At 41.2% G+C, this 17,832-nt stretch overlaps 1 protein-coding gene across 1 annotated transcript in view; it reads left to right on the plus strand.

Moving 5' to 3' along the window:
* Positions 1 to 17,832, plus strand: part of SLC4A10 (solute carrier family 4 member 10) — a 432,482-nt gene that overhangs the window by 155,233 nt on the left and 259,417 nt on the right. Inside the window, exon 3 of the mRNA XM_053698366.1 lies at positions 15,131 to 15,280. Coding sequence (XP_053554341.1) covers positions 15,131 to 15,280 — 150 coding nt within the window. The remainder of the gene's footprint in view (positions 1 to 15,130; positions 15,281 to 17,832) is intronic.

The following is a 17,832-nucleotide window of genomic DNA, read 5'->3' on the forward strand; positions in this document are numbered from 1 at the left end:
CCCTACTTTTCCTTACCTACTTTCTTATTTTCTCCTTTCTATTGGCCATATGTATGAGTAAGGAATCAAGGGAAAGTGGAAGGGCTTAAAGCTCTGTTTTAATTCCACATTTGATGGCTCGTAAACTCTCACTATCATAAAAGAAATATATTTATCAGGTAAGCATAAATTATGTTTTTTCCAAAACGGCATGAAGAATAGATTTTTTTCCCCCAATAGGCATGTAGAATAGGTTGAAATTGTTGCCATTTGTCGCATTGTCTTTGGCATATAAAAATGAGTGAACCAGCAAGAAACACATAATATAGATCTATTATTATCTTGCTAATGCCTAGGATAATACAGGGACGGTGCTCCTGCTAGGCAAGCTTGGCAGCCACCTAGGGCGCACTGCCAACTAGGGCGCAGCTGGCAATGACCCAGTGTCACGCTGCTCTAGCTGTTGCTAGGGACGCAGCATCTCCTTCTCTGCTCGTTGCCAGGGGCTGTGTTGGGTTCAGATGTGTGCAGCCCTGACATCATCTCCGCACGCTCCTCTCTCTCAGATGCCGGTTCCAGATTCCTGTGGCGCCAATCCTGCACCTATGTAAGTCCCTCTATAATGATCTAGTACTGCCCAAGTATAGGTGTTACTTTGTGTGCTCCTGGGTGTGATAGATTGTTACTTCAGTACTGCCTTAATGTGTTTAAACCCTGCATGTCTTACTACTTTGCCTGCTATACCCCTGAATTGCTGGATTGATATACTGCTGCTGAACTCTGCCTGTCTGACTACTCTGCCTGTTTAACCCCTTAATGACCGGACCATTTTTCAGTTTTCTTACCCTTAATGACAATGGCTATTTTTACATTTCTGCAGTGTTTGTGTTTAGCTGTAATTTTCCTCTTACTCATTTACTGTACCCACACATATTATATACCGTTTTTCTCGCCATTAAATGGACTTTCTAAAGATACCATTTTTTTCATCACATCTTATTATTTACTAAAAAAAAATAATAAAATATGAGGAAAAAATGGAAAAAAACACACTTTTTCTAACTTTGACCTCCAAAATATGTTACACATCTACAACCACCAAAAAACACCCATGCTAAATAGTTTCTAAATTTTGTCCTGAGTTTAGAAATACCCAATGGTTACATGTTGTTTGCTTTTTTTGCAAGTTATAGGGCAATAAGTACAAGTAGAACTTTGCTATTTCTAAACCACTTTTTTTCAAAATTAGCGCTAGTTACATTGGAACACTGATATCTGTCCGGAATCCCTGAATATCCCTTGACATGTATATATTTTTTTTTAGAAGACAACCCAAAGTATTGATTTATGCCCATTTTGGTATATTTCATGCCACCATTTCACTGCCAAATGCAAGCAAATAAAAAAAATTGTTCACTTTTTCACAAATTTTGTCACAAACTTTAGGTTTCTCACTGAAATTATTTACAAACAGTTTGTGCAATTATGGCACAAATGGTTGTAAATGCTTCTCTGGGATCCCCTTTGTTCAGAAATAGCAGACATATATGGCTTTGGCGTTGCTTTTTGGTAATTAGAAGGCCGCTAAATGCAGCTGCGCACCACACGTGTATTATGCCCAGCAGTGAAGGGGTTAATTAGGGATCTTGTAGGGACCTTGAAGGGTTAATTTTAGCTTTAGTGTAGTGTAGTAGACAACCCAAACTATTGATCTAGGCCCATTTTGGTATATTTCATGCCACCATTTCACCGCCAAATGCGAGCAAATAAAAAAAAAAGTGACATTTTTCACAATTTTAGGTTTCTCACTTAAATTATTTACAAACAGCTTGTGCAATTATGGCACAAATGGTTGTAAATGCTTCTCTGGGATCTCCTTTGTTCATAAATAGCAGACATATATGGCTTTGGCGTTGCTTTTTGGCAATTTGGAGGCCGCTAAATGCTGCTGCGCACCACACTTGTATTAAGCCCAGCAGTGAAGGGGTTAATTAGGTAGCTTGTAGAGAGCTTGCAGGGTTAATTTTAGCTTTAGTGTAGAGATCAACCTCCCACCTGACACATCCCACCCCCTGATCCCTCCCAGACAGCTCTCTTCCCTCCCCCACCCCACAATTGTCCCCGCCATCTTAAGTACTGGCAGAAAGTCTGCCAGTACTAAAATAAAAGGTGTTTTTTTTTTTTTTAAATTATTCAGCTGTGATGGACCCCTGCCTTAACCCCCAACCTCCCTGATCCCCCCCAAACACCTCTCTAACCCTCCCCACCTACCTAATTGCCACCATCTTGGGTACTGGCAGCTGTCTGCCAGTACCCAGTTTTCCCCCCCAAAAAAAGTGTTTTGTTTTGTGACATGTTTTATTTTTTCTGTAGTGTAGCTGCCCCAACCACCCCCCCCCCACCCCCCCCCACCCCCCCCAGATCCAGATCGTGATCAAAATTCTGCCCCCCTCCCTCTTACCTAAATTCATTGGTGGCAGTGCCAGTGATTGCTGCGCGCGCGCGCACGCGCACACACACGCGCGCGCGCGTGCACGCAGCCCCCGCACGCTCCCGGCATCCGGCGTGCACAATACACTTGAAGGAACCGGATGCCGGGTAGCGATGGGCCGCCCACCCTCCTCCCTGTAAGCTCCCACCCACCAACGAACGGCCGCATCGCTACCGGTGCAGAGAGGGCCACAGAGTGGCTCTCTCTGCATCGGATGCTTTCTAAAGGGTATTGCAGGATGCCTCAATATCGAGGCATCACTGCAATACCCTGAGAGCTGCTGGAAGCGATTGCGATCGCTTCCAGCACTCTCTTAGACAAGTGACGTACCAGGTACGTCCATTGTCACTAACTGCAAGTTTTTGCAGGACGTACCTGGTACGTCACTTGTCATTAAGGGGTTAACCCCTAAATTGCTGGACTGATATACTGCTGCTGATCCCTGCCTGTCTGACTACTCTGCTTATTAACCCCTGTTGTTCTGGATTGCCTCTTTGTTGCCCAATCCTGCCTGCATGACCATTCTAGTGGTGTGCCCTTGGACTGCTTTACTGTTGCCGAACCCTGGCTGCCTGACCATTCTAGTGGTGTGCCCTTGGACTGCTTTACTGTTGCCAAATCCTGCCTGTCCGACTATTCTAGTGGTGTGTCCTTGGACTGCTTTACTGTTGCCGAACCCTGCCTGCCTGACCATTCTATTGGTGTGCCCTTGGACTGCTTTTTGTTGCTGAACCCTGCCTGCCGGACCATTCTAGTGGTGTGCTCTTGGACTGCTCTTCCGTTGCTGCTGGGTACTGTCCTGCATGTGGTGAGTGCCGCCCTCCTCATCTTACTAACTTTCTCTGCTCTGGGATATTCCCTATCATTCCGACTCGACGCCGGGATAACAAGACTACTGGCTGAGTTTGGTCTGATAGAGGAGTATTCCACGAGCATTACACCTGGGTTCCCTAGACTCCAGTACATCATCTGTCAGACTCATCACCAAAGTGCTTGATGTAGAGGCATTAGTCTTCCCTGTGAGTCAGCAGCTGCCGTAGCACTTTATAGCCGCTAGGTAGTGCATCGAGAGAGCAGGTTGCAAAGAAGCTGGGATCTAAGCAAGAAAGCACTGACTTCATAGCTGTAACTTGCTGCTCACTACCGGGAAACCATGAGAGAGATTATTCAAAGGGTCACTCAGGCCAGTGTCACCGGTAAGTGAGGAACAGTATGTGTATACTGACTGCAGTTGCAAATCCAGATACTGCAGTAGGTGGTCGGCAAACCAACAGCACGTTTGTGGATATGCAAACATGCAGTGTTTCAAGCACCGTGAGAGTTCACGGAGCGTGTGTGTACTTAGATAGCGCAGCTACTGTAGTCTTTACCTAGCTCTGTAAAGCAGAAAGTGGCTATTTAAAAGAAGTTCCTGTGCTAACAGTGTGCATCATCACCATGCCAATGCCCAGGCTGCGGCAAGCTATCAGGGCATGTAATACATTATTTTATAATAATATGCTCCATACGAATACATACAAAAATCTATTTCTCTTGTAAAGGTGTAACCAGTCCACGGGTTCATCCATTACTTGTGGGATATTCTCCTTCCCAACAGGAAGCTGCAAGAGGACACCCACAGCAGAGCTGTCTATATAGCTCCTCCCCTAACTGCCACCCCTAGTCATTCTCTTGCAGCTCTCGACAATAAATGAAGTATCAAGAGAGATGTGGTGACTTAGTGTAGTTTTTACCTTGAATCAAAAGTTTGTTATTTTTAAACTGTACCGGCGTTGTACTATTTTTAACTCTCAGGCAGAAATTGGAAGAAGAATTCTGCCTGGAGGTTTTGATGATCTTAGCGGTTTGTAACTAAGGTCCATTGCTGTTCTCACACATAACTGAAGAGTATGGAAAGAAAACTTCAGTTGGGGGGACGGTCTGCAGATTGCCTGCTTTGAGGTATGTTCAGTATATTTTTTTCTAGAGAGATGATAAGGTCTAGAAAATGCTGACAGTGCCTGGTATATTTAAGGTAAGCCTGATACAGTGATTTAACAACAACTGGGATCATGTTTGCAAATAAGGGTAATATTCATGTTAATACTTATATTACTTAGTGTAAAAACGTTTGCATGATTTATAAAAATAAAAACAGTTTTTCTCTGAGGGTGATAAATATTTATTTGGGGCCTAGTTTTCCACATGGCTTGTTAGATTACTCCTAGGAGTACTTTTTTAAGGCCCTCTGACTTTGAGTGCATGGTAGGGAGGGGCCTATTTTCAAGCACAGCACAGCTGTGGCAGTGTGTTTGACTGTTTGTTAGCAGTTTTAATGTTTTTCTAAATTCGTTTTTTGGGCCTGAGGGGTTAATCATCCATTTGCAAGTGGGTGCAATGCTGCTTTAGTCCCTTATACACACTGTAAAAATTTCATAGAGTTTACTACTTTTTATCACTGTTTTGCAGTTTATGTGGTAGTTTTTTTCTCTTAAAGGCACAGTACCGTTTTTATATTATTGCTTTTTTCACATTTATTAAAGTGTTTTCCAAGCTTGCTGGTCTCATTACTAGTCTGTTAAACATGTCCGACATAGAGGAAACTCCTTGTTCATTATGTTTAGAAGCCATTGTGGAACCCCCTCTTAGAATGTGTTACAAATGCAATGACCTTTCTATAAGTTATAAAGATCATATTATGGCTTTTAAAGATTTATCACCTGAGGTTTCTGAGACTGAGAAAAGGGAGGTTATGCCATCTAGCTCTCCCCACGTGTCAGAACCTATAACTCCTGCTCAAGGGACGCCAAGTACATCTAGCGCGCCCATAGCGTATACTTTGCAAGACATGGCGGCAGTTATGAATCATACCCTTACAGAAGTATTATCCAAACTGCCAGGGTTACAAGGAAAGCGAGACAGCTCTGGGGCTAGAACAAATACAGAGCTCTCTGACACTTTAGTAGCTATGTCTGATATACCCTCACAATGTGCAGAAGTTGAAGCAGGAGAGCTTCTATCTGTGGGTGACTTCTCTGATTCAGGGAAGGCGTTACTTCAGTCTGACTCTGAAATGACAGCATTTAAATTTAAGCTTGAACACCTCCTTGTGTTGCTCAGGGAGGTTTTAGCGACTCTGGATGACTGTGACACCATTGTAGTCCCAGAGAAATTGTGTAAAATGGACAAATACTTTGCGGTGCCTGTTTACACTGACGTTTTTCCAATCCCTAAGAGGTTTTCAGAAATTATTACTAAGGAATGGGATAGACCAGGTGTACCGTTCTCTCCCCCTCCTGCTTTTAAAAAGATGTTTCCTATAGATGCCACTACACGGGACTCGTGGCAGATGGTCCCTAAGGTGGAGGGAGCAGTCTCTACCCTAGCTAAGCGTACAACTATTCCTGTTGAGGACAGTTGTGCTTTCCTAGATCATATGGATAAAAAATTAGAGGGTTTCCTTAAGAAAATCTTTACACAAAAAGGTTTTATTCTCCAGCCTCTTGCATGCATTGCCCCAGTCACTGCTGCAGCGGCTTTCTGGTTCGAGTCTCTGGAGGAGGCTCTACAGGTAGAAACCCCATTGGATGATATCCTTGACAGGCTTAAAGCTCTTAAGTTAGCCAATTCATTTATTTCTGAAGCCGTTTTTCATTTAACCAAACTAACGGCTAAAAATTCAGGTTTTGCCAATCAGGCGCATAGGGCGCTATGGCTTAAATCCTGGTCAGCTGATGTCACTTCAAAGTCTAAACTTCTCAATATCCCCTTCAAAGGGCAGACCCTATTTGGGCCTGGACTGAAGGAGATCATTTTTGATATTACTGGAGGAAAAGGCCACGCCCTTCCCCAGGATAGGTCCAACAAGTTAAGGACCAAACAGACTAATTTTCGTTCCTTTCGAAACTTCAAGAGTGGTGCAGCTACATCTTCCTCTTCTACAAAACAAGAGGGAAATTTTGCCAAGTCCAAGCCAGTCTTGAGACCTAAACAGGCTTGGAACAAGGGGAAACAGGCCAAAAAGCCTGCTGCTGCCTCTAAGACAGCATGAAGGAGTAGCCCCCGATCCGGAACCGGATCTAGTGGGGAGCAGACTTTCTCTCTTCACCCAGGCTTGGGCAAGAGATTTCCAGGATCCCTGGGCTCTGGAGATTGTTTCCCAGGGATATCTTCTGGATTTCAAAGCTTCATCTCCAAAGGGGAGATTTCATCTCTCACAATTATCTGCAAACCAGATAAAGAGAGAGGCATTCTTACATTGCATTCAATACCTACTAGTTATGGGAGTGATCCACCCAGTTCCAAAGGAGGAACAGGGTCAGGGCTTCTAGTCAAATCTGTTTATAGTTCCCAAGAGGGAACTTTCAGACCAATCTTGGATCTCAAGATCCTAAACAAATTTCTCAGTGTCCCATCCTTCAAGATGGAGACTATTCGAACCATCCTACCTATGATCCAAGAGGGTCAATATAGGACTACCGTGGATTTAAAGGATGTTTATCTACACATTCCGATACACAGGGATCATCATCAGTTTCTCAGGTTCGCCTTCCTAGACAGGCATTACCAGTTTGTGGCTCTTCCCTTCAGGTTAGCCACAGCACCAAGAATCTTTACGAAGGTTCTAGTGTCCCTTCTGGCGGTTCTAAGGCCGCGGGGTATAGCAGTGGCCCCTTACCTAGACAACATCCTGATACAGGCGTCGACTTTTCAAATTGCCAGGTCCCATACGGACATTGTTTTGGCATTCCTGAGGTCTCACGGGTGGAAGGTGAACGAAGGAAAGAGTTCTCTCTCCCCTCTCACAAGAGTTTCCTTCCTAGGAACTCTGATAGACTCAGTAGAAATGAAGATTTATCTGAAAAGGTCAGGTTGTCAAAACTTCTAACTTCCTGCCATGCTCTTTATTCCACTTCCCATCTGTCAGTGGCTCAGTGTATGGAGGTAATCGGATTAATGGTAGCGGCAATGGACATAGTTCCGTTTGCCCGCCTACATCTCAGACCACTGCAACTTTGCATGCTCAATCAGTGGAATGGGGATTACACATATTTGTCCCCTCTACTAAATCTGGATCAAGAGACCAGGGATTCTCTTCTCTTGTGGCTATCTTGGGTCCATCTGTCCAAGGGAATGAGTTTCCGCAGGCCAGAATGGACTATAGTAACGACAGATGCCAGCCTTCTGGGCTGGGGTGCAGTCTGGAACTCCCTGAAGGCTCAGGGTTCGTGGACTCAGGAGGAGGCCCTCCTTTCGATAAACATTCTGGAACTAAGAGCGATATTCAATGCTCTTCAGGCTTGGCCTCAGCTAGCTGCGGTCAGGTTCATCAGATTTCTGTCGGACAACATCACGACTCTAGCCTATATCAACCATAAGGGGGGAACAAGGAGCCCCCTGGCAATGTTGGAGGTTTCAAAGATAATTCTATGGGCAGAGGTTCACTCTTGCCATCTCCCAGCTATCCATATCCCAGGAGTAGAGAACTGGGAGGTGGATTTTCTAAGTCGGCAGACTTTTCATCCGGGGGAGTGGGAGCTCCATCCGGAGGTATTTGCCCAGTTGATTCAACTATGGGGCAAACCAGAACTGGATCTCATGGCGTCTTGTCAGAACGCCAAGCTTCCTTGTTACGGGTCCAGTTCCAGGGATCCCAAGGCAACGCTGATAGATGCTCTAGCAGCACCCTGGTCCTTCAGCCTGGCTTATGTGTTTCCACCGTTTCCTCTGCTCCCTCGTCTGATTGCCAAGATCAAGCAGGAGAGAGCTTCGGTGATCTTGATAGCCCCTGCGTGGCCACGCAGGACTTGGTATGCAGATCTGGTGGACATGTCATCTTTTGCACCATGGACTCTGCCGCTAAGGCAGGACCTTCTACTTCAAGGTCCCTTCAAACATCCAAATCTAATTTCTCTACGTCTGACTGCTTGGATATTGAACGCTTGATTCTATCAAAGCATGGTTTTTCCGAATCGGTCATTGATACCTTAATTCAGGCTCGAAAGTCTGTCACCAGGAAGATCTATCATAAGATATGGTGTAAATATCTTCACTGGTGTGAATCCAAGGGTTACTCATGGAGTAAGGTCAGGATTCCTAGGATATTATCTTTTCTCCAAGAAGGATTGGAGAAGGGATTGTCAGCTAGTTCCTTAAAGGGACAGATTTCTGCTCCGTCTATTCTTTTGCACAAACGTCTGGCTGAGGTTCCAGACGTTCAGGCGTTTTGTCAGGCTTTAGTTAGAATCAAGCCTGTGTTTAAACCTGTTGCTCCGCCATGGAGTTTAAATTTAGTTCTTAAAGTTCTTCAAGGGGTTCCGTTTGAACCTTTGCATTCCATAGATATTAAGCTTTTATCTTGGAAAGTTCTGTTTTTAATAGCTATCTCCTCGGCTCGAAGAGTTTCGGAGTTATCTGCTTTACAATGTAATTCCCCTTATCTGATTTTCCATGCAGATAAGGTAGTGTTACGTACCAAACCTGGGTTTCTTCCTAAGGTGGTATCTAATAAGAATATCAATCAGGAGATTGTTGTTCCTTCACTATGTCCTAATCCTTCTTCAAAGAAGGAACGTCTATTACACAATCTTGATGTGGTTCGTGCTTTAAAGTTTTATTTACAAGCTACGAAGGATTTTCGTCAAACATCTGCTTTGTTTGTTGTCTACTTTGGACAGAGGAGAGGCCAAAAGGCTTCGGCAACTTCTCTTTCTTTTTGGCTAAGAAGTATAATACGCTTAGCTTATGAGATTGCTGGCCAGCAGCCTCCTGAAATAATTACAGCTCATTCTACTAGAGCAGTAGCTTCCTCAAGGGCTTTTAAACATGAGGCCTCTGTTGAACAGATTTGTAAGGCGGCGACTTGGTCTTCGCTTCATACCTTTTCGAAATTCTATAAATTTGATACTTTTGCTTCTTCGGAGGCTATTTTTGGGAGAAAGGTCTTACAGGCAGTGGTGCCTTCCATTTAAGTTCCTGCCTTGTCCCTCCCTTCATCCGTGTCCTAAAGCTTTAGTATTGGTATCCCACAAGTAATGGATGAACCTGTGGACTGGAAACACCTTTACAAGAGAAAATAAAATTTATACTTACCTGATAAATTTATTTCTCTTGTGGTGTTTCCAGTCCACGGCCCGCCCTGCCATTTTACGGCAGGTGTTTTTTATTTTTAAACTACAGTCACCACTGCACCCTATAGTTTCTCCTTTTTTTCTTGCTTGTCTTCGGTCGAATGACTGGGGGTGGCAGTTAGGGGAGGAGCTATATAGACAGCTCTGCTGTGGGTGTCCTCTTGCAGCTTCCTGTTGGGATGGAGAATATCCCACAAGTAATGGATGAACCTGTGGACTGGATACACCACAAGAGAAATAAATTTATCAGGTAAGCATAAATTTTGTTTTTTGTCCCATTAGAGTAACGTTTGGGTGTTTGCAATAGGACCTCTGTTTACATTATAGTGAAATTACAAAGTATTTTTGTGTGTGTTTTGCTTATGATCATTCACATCTGACTGCAGTAAATAACACAGTTTTCTTTTAGGTTCTATTTTAACTCACAGTAATAAAATAAAAATGAACATATTATGCAATGTGTTTCAATAATGGTGGCCTAGGCTTTAAATGTCCTCAACCACAAACCTAGATTCCACTATAAAAATGGCTAATTCAACATAAAAATTATTTCCTTCAGGCATGTGTGGCACTGGAAACCTTGAGTGCATACTGTAGTTGCCTAAGGTTGTCTACTTGTCTGTGGTATTGAGTTTAACATTTACCTTGCAACAGCCTGTGATTGGCCACATCACATAAGATCAAGATTATGGCCTCTATTTATCAAGCTGTCTACTTTCTAGCATTCACCGGCACCAATACGCTCGCCTAAGCTCGCCTAACATCGCCGCTGCGGACCTGAATACATTCGCCAAATTTATCAAGAAAGCTGTCAAAAAGCCGCGCACCAAGTACGGTGTGATGAACAGCGGACTGTTGTTAACTGACAGTCATCGATCTCGCTGCTCATCGGCTTATTTGCAGCTTTCTTGCTAGCCTGTCACTAAGCACCCACACTATACTATACTGTTTTACCCCCTATACCGCCTCTCTCGGAGCCCGCCGCAACTCTAATAAATATATTAACCCCTAAACCGCCGCTCCCAGACCCCGCCAAAACTCTAATAAATATATTAACCCCTAAACCGCCACTCCCGGACCCCGCCGCAACTATAATAAATATATTAACCCTAAATTGCCGCTCCCGGACCCAGCCGCCACCTACATTATATCTATTAACCCCAAATCTGCCGCCCCCTATACCGCCGCCACCTACATAAAGTTATTAACCCCTATCCTGCCAATCCCGGACCCCGCCACAACTAAATAAATTGTTTAACCTTTAAACCGCTGCACCCGGAGCCCGCCGCCACCTACATTACATTTATTAACCCCTATCCTGCCCCCCCTACACCGCCGCCACCTACATTACATTTATTAACCCCTAATCTGCCCCTCCAACACCGCCACCACTATATTAAATTAATTAACCCCTAAACCTAAGTCTAACCCTAACACCCCCCTAACTTAAATATAATTTAAATACATCTCAATAAATTTAATATTATTAACTTAATTATTCCTATTTAAAACTAAATACTTACCTATAAAATGAACCTTAAGATAGCTACAATATAACTTATAGTTACATTTGTATCTATCTTAGGGTTTATTTTTATTTTACAGGCAACTTTGTATTTATTTTAACTAGGTACAATAGTTATTAAATAGTTATTAACTATTTAATAGCTACCTAGCTAAAATAAATACAAAATTACCTGTAAAATAAATCCTAACCTAAGTTACAATTACACCTAACACTATACTATAATTAAATAAATTAAATTAATTAAATACAATTACCTACAATTAAATAAAATTACCTATAATTAACTAAAGTACAAAAACCCCCACTAAATTACAGAAAATAAAAAAATTACAAGAATTTTAAACTAATTACACCTAATCTAAGCCCCCTAATAAAATAAAAATGCCCCCCAAAATAATAAAATTCCCTATCCTATACTAAATTACAAATAGCCCTTAAAAGGGCCTTTTGCGGGGCATTGCCCCAAAGTAATCAGCTCTTTTACCTGAAAAAAAAAGAAATACAACCCCCCCAACATTAAAACCCACCACCCACACACCCAACCCTACTCTAAAACCCACCCAAACTCCCCTTAAAAAAAACCTATCACTACCCCCTTGAAAATCACCCTACCTTGAGCCGTCTTCACCCAGCCGGGCAGAAGTCTTCATCCAATCCGGCCAGAAGTGTTCATCGAATCCGGGAAGAAGAGGTCCTCCAAGCGGCAGAAGTCTTCATCCAAGCGGCATCTTCTATCTTCTTCCATCCGACGAGGAGCGGCACCATCTTGAAGACATCCAACGCGGAGCATCCATTGATCCCGACGACTAAACGACGAATGACGGTTCCTTTAAATGACGTCATCCAAGATGGCGTCCCTTGAATTCCGATTGGCTGATAGGATTCTATCAGCCAGTCGGAATTAAGGTAGGAAAAATCCGATTGGCTGATCCAATCAGCCAATAGGATTGACCTTGCATTCTATTGGCAATGCATCAGCCTATCGGATTTTTTATACCTTAATTCCGATTGGCTGATAGAATCCTATCAACCAATCGGAATTCAAGGGACGCCATCTTGGATGACATCATTTAAAGGAACTGTCATTCATCGTTTAGTCATCGGGATCGATGGATGCTCAGCGTCGGATGTCTTCAAGATGGTGTTGCTCCTCGTCGAATGGAAGAAGATAGAAGATGCCGCTTGGATGAAGATTTCTGCTGCTTGGAGGACCTCTTCTTCCCGGATTAAATGAAGACTTCTGGCCGGATCGGATGAAGACTTCTGCCTGGCTGGGTGAAGACGACTCAAGGTAGTTTGATCTTCAAGGGGGTATTGTTAGGTTTTTTTAAGGGGGGTTTGGGTGTGTGGGTGGTGGGTTTTAATGTTGGGGGGGTTGTATTTCTTTTTTTTTTCAGGTAAAAGAGCTGATTACTTTCGGGCAATGCCCCGCAAAAGGCCCTTTTAAGGGCTATTTGTAATTTAGTATAGGGTAGGGCATTTTATTATTTTGAGGGGATTTTTTATTTTATTAGGGGGCTTAGATTAGGTGTTATTAGTTTAAAATTCTTGTGATTTTTTTTATTTTCTGTAATTTAGTGTTTGTTTTTTTTGTACACACTCCCTCCTCCCACCGGACAAAGGCACCATCGGCACCATCACTACCGGTGCAGAGAGGGCCACAGAGTGGCTCTCTCTGCATTGGAGGCTTGTAAAGGGGTATTGCAGGATGCCTCCATATCGAGGATCACTTCCAGCACTCTGTTAGACAACTGACATACCAGGTACGTCTATTGTCATTAACGGTTAGTTTTTGCATGACGTACCTGGTACGTAATTTGTCATTAAGGGGTTAATGTAGGTGGTGGCGGTGTAGGGGGGCAGGATAGGTGTTAATATGTATAATGTAGGTGGCGGCGGGATCCATGAGCGGCGGTTTAGGGGTTAATACCTTTATTTAGTTGTGGCGGGGTCTGTGAGCGGCGGTTTATGGGTTTATACCTTTATTAGTTGCGGCGGGGTCCGGGAGCGGTGGTTTAAGGGGTAAAACAATGTATATAGTTGTGGCGGGGTCCGTGAGCGGCGGTTTAGGGGTTAATAATAATAATGTAGGTGGCGGCGGTGTGGGGGGGCAGATTAGGGGTGTTTAGATTCGGGGTACATGTTAGGGTGTTAGGTGGAGACATTTCCCATAGGAATCAATGGGATATCAGGCAGCAGCGAACATGAGCTTTCGCTGCTGTCAGACTCCCATTGATTCCTATGGGATCCGCCGCCTCCAGGGCGGCGGATTGAAAACCAGGTACGCTGGGCCGGAATACTGGTTGTTCTTTGATAACTTCCAAAAGTAGTCAGATTGTACCGAACTTGCATTCGGAACATCTGGAGTGACGTAAGCATCGATCTGTGTTGGACTGAGTCCGACAGACTAGATTCTACTTTTGCCGGTCTGTAGGGCTTGATAACTATGGCGAATCAGCCTCGCCACAAATACGCTGCAGAATTCCAGCGTATTTGCGGTTGACGGCTTGATAAATAGAGGCATATGAGTCTTTCTAGGTATTTCATCAGATTTTTTATTTTCTTTGTGGTGGGGGGGCGGGGGACGAAAGTAGCTGGTCTTGCCAATTGCGCAAAATAGTCTAGCACCGGCCCTGGGATTATGTTTTCTTTTGGTTTAACAGGGCCAATTCATCATCTCTCAAATAATTTTCTAAATAGATCTCTTGTGGCTTCTGTTATGCACACTGCATTATAATAGCCTATTCTAGATATGCTGTACCTTCAAACCGTCTATCTGTTTCAGCACATGTAATTCCCTTGCCTCTCTATCAGTTCCTTCCCCCATCTGAAGAATCTGTGGCACATTTTTTTTTTTCAAAGTATGTTATTTTCTTTAAGAAGCCAATTTTAAATCAGGCAGTGTCAGAACAGGAACATTGTGTTCAAAATCGAGTGGTATATTATTCTACAATTTTGCAAAGCTTACATTTGGCATTAACGTCACAGAAACAAAAAATCTTGTAGAAATTGCCACTGTTCATTAAATCATCATGCAGATTTTCATCATTATACTGTACCTTGGGGAGATTGAACAAAATGTAAATTACTTTGCTTGTAAATTCCCATCTAGTGCATAGAAAATGTTGTTTTTTGTTATATGCATCTCTACACTTCATTTAGATTAATTATATTGTATCCAGTTATGAATACAGTTCTCATATGACATATTCTTTATATTTCTTCCTTTAAATAAGCCATACAATTTGCAAGTGAGCAATAGATAATTAGTTTCCAAAAACAAAGGGTTCAGCATTCTAGAACAGTGGTATCTTCAATACCTATAGGGTTCTTTAACATTAAAAAAGCAAAAAATAAAATAGTGAAATAAATCATTAATTTTTCCCATGTCATTTTAAGTATTTATCAGTTGCCAGCCCCAAGCACTTGAATTGCCTTCAATTCACTGGAATAGGAAAAAACAAAACATAACAGACTGAATAAGTGTTTTTAATGACTGTATCTTTGTTGTTGCTTTTTGTTGTTGGATATTTACTTTGGTGTAATTTTTGGTTATATGAAAAACGTTGTTGCTTTATTAATATTACTATTCCATTGGACTTAATTTTCACATCTGCTGTAAATATGATACAGTTGTTTTTTTTTTTATAATGTCTGTATAATATGTCCCTTTATTTTCTGAGAAAATCTCTGGTGTTTTCAAGATTATGGAGCCATTATGAAGTACTGCTCTTTGTAACCTGCAGCAAAATAAAAATAAAAAAGTACATATTTAAATTGAGGGTGCACAGTGTACAAATCTTCTTACATTAATCTGTAATCATCTTATCAGGTAAACTGACATGTGAGACAGCAACTGCAGTGTTTGAGTGTTGCAACCTATTTTCCAGAATTTTTGTAGTTTTTTGCCATTGAATCAGGTTTACAAAATATTTGACTGTTGCACATTTAAATTGTAGCATGGATTTGCATATGCTTTTTTGAGTGTCATCTAAGCACTACAAAATAATTTTATTTTTTTAGGCCATCGAACACTGTTCATTGGAGTACATGTTCCTCTTGGTGGGAGGAAAAGTCATCGGCGTCACAGACATCGTGGTGGACACAAACACAGAAAGAGAGACAAAGAACGTGACTCTGGACTGGAAGATGGACGTGAATCACCTACATATGGTATGAGTTTTCCCCTCCTCAATAATGAATAGGAGCAGGTCCAACTCATGTATTCATCATGAGATGCATCTGTAACATTAGACTCAATTACAAAAAAATGCTAACTTACCCTGTCTAGACATTTTAAATACCAATAAGTTATGCTTCATCCATGTGGGCTGGCTATATTGCTATATGTTTTAGAATGACATCTCTGAAACACATAAAATACTGCAAGAGTCTCTAGGGGGCCAATATTCATCAATGCAGATTCACTATTGGAGTTTAGCACTTTTATCATACAGGTTTTTCAGAACATATATATATATATATATATATATATATATGTATATACTGTATGTATGTATATATATATATATATATATATATATATATATATGTGTGTGTGTATATATACTGTATGTATGTATGTATGTATATATATATATATATATATATATATATATATAAATTGGTTCGATGGGGAAGTTATTTCATGAATTGTAGCTGCTACCTAATACAGTAGTTATATAGAGCACAATTGTAATCCTATATTTGCAATTTAAAATCCCCAGTACCTGCAGAATATACACATAGCACTTTCTAAATGTAACTGGTTGCTTAATGAGGACAGCAGATAGGGATAAAGATAAAAAAAATGTTATTGATGTTTCAAGGAAGAGGATTAGAAAATGGAGACAACAATATAGTTTACTTTAAAGGGACCCCATTTTAGCAAATAAATAACTTTCTATAGCTAAATGACGTATGTGGGATTTTTTTTTTGTGTGGTTTATTTTATTTTTAAATTAAATACATTGGGTACTTTTAATTGACACCATTTTGTTTGTAAACTTCACCCAGGCACAAAATTGCCTGAGCGCGTACATCCAGGAGTCGTGCCTCCATTTTACTTTATTTTTAGAGTTAAAGGGATATGAAACCAAACATTGTTCTTTTATGACTAAGATACTGTATGTGATTTTAAACATCTTTCTAACTTACTTTTATTATCAATTTTGTTATACATTTGCAAGAGCATTAGATGGCAGCATTAGTTCCTGCCATGTAGTGCTTCAGACACCTACCTAGATATCTCTCCAATACAGAATATCATGGGAACAAAGCAAATTTGATCATAGAAATAAATTGGAACCTTTTTTTTTTATAAATGGTATGCTCTGAATCACAAAATAATTTTTTGGGTTTCTCTTTTACAGTGTAACCAGTAGGTGGTACTTTGCCGTTTATCTAACACAGTATTTCACACAAATGTTTTTGCTTCCTTTTTTTATTACATTAAAGCTGAATAACAAAATCCAAAATGTTCCTTCCTTTAATAAAAAGATGCCTTTCACCACAAAAACATTTATTACCCCCATCACCTCACAACTATCTTCAGCTATCCCTTATCTCCTCCCCAGTCTGAGTATATTTGCTTGCTTCCCTAACGTGTATGCAAGCTGTGTTTATGGATCTGCTTTGACAGACTTGATTACAAGGAGGCAGTGACCCATCTTCATTGCAAGTTGCTTATGTTAACCCATGTGTGTGACAGTTTATAAATAGGTAAGTGCTATGCATAAAAAATTCAGTGTACTACTTAATCAACCATCACAAGTTATTTGGTCAACCATAAATATAACATTCTCCAGCAAAAAAAAATATAGAGGAGTGGAAAAAACAACTGCTAAACACAATTAAACTTCATTACTTTTTTTTAATCTGCAGTATTTCCTCAGTTTGGTAGTCCATTTGAAAAAAAATCTACCCTAAACAAAGATTAAATATTGCCAACAGCATGCATTAGCAACAAACTAAAAATAAAATAAATTAGAATAGTGTTTTTCTATATTATACATATATTTTTTTTTAACAATTTCAATCTTCTCAAAGAAATAAAAACACTAGACCCCTTAATATTACTGCACATCTTCTAAGCACAGCCCACAATGTTGTAACATGGCTTGCACAAGCATGTACAGCAGTGGTGGAACTACGATTAAGGCCCATAGTAGCCAATACATAGGTGTGTACAGATCGTGTACAATCCTAAAGCAGTGTAGCCTTTTATTATTTCAGGTTGTATGTCCATCTATTTATCAATCTATCTATCCTCCAAATCATTATATAGAGCAGCATGCATATCATTAATATGGCTTACTACTTAATTACCTTTGTTTGTATTGGTATGACACAGAAAAGTGGAGAGAAAAAAGCCAAATCTGACACATTCCTCTCAAAACTCCAAAAATGGACTGGACAAAATTATTGGCACCCTCAATTTAATATTTGGTAGCACACCCTTTGGAATAAATAACTACAATCAGTCACTTCCTGTAACCATCAATGAGTTTCTTACACCTCTCTACTGGAATTTTGGACCACTCTTCTTTCGCCAACTGCTCCAGGTTGGAAGGGTTCCTTTTCCCAACTGCTGTTTTGAGATCTCTTAACAGGTGCTCTATGGTATTGCAATCTGGACTCATTGGCAATCTGGACTCATTGTTGGCCAGTTAAGTACTCTCCATCACTTTGTCTTAAACATTTCTGGATGCTTTTTGATGTGTGCT

The sequence above is a fragment of the Bombina bombina genome, chromosome 1 (genome assembly GCF_027579735.1).
Source record: "Bombina bombina isolate aBomBom1 chromosome 1, aBomBom1.pri, whole genome shotgun sequence".
NCBI classification, from domain to species: domain Eukaryota; kingdom Metazoa; phylum Chordata; class Amphibia; order Anura; family Bombinatoridae; genus Bombina; species Bombina bombina.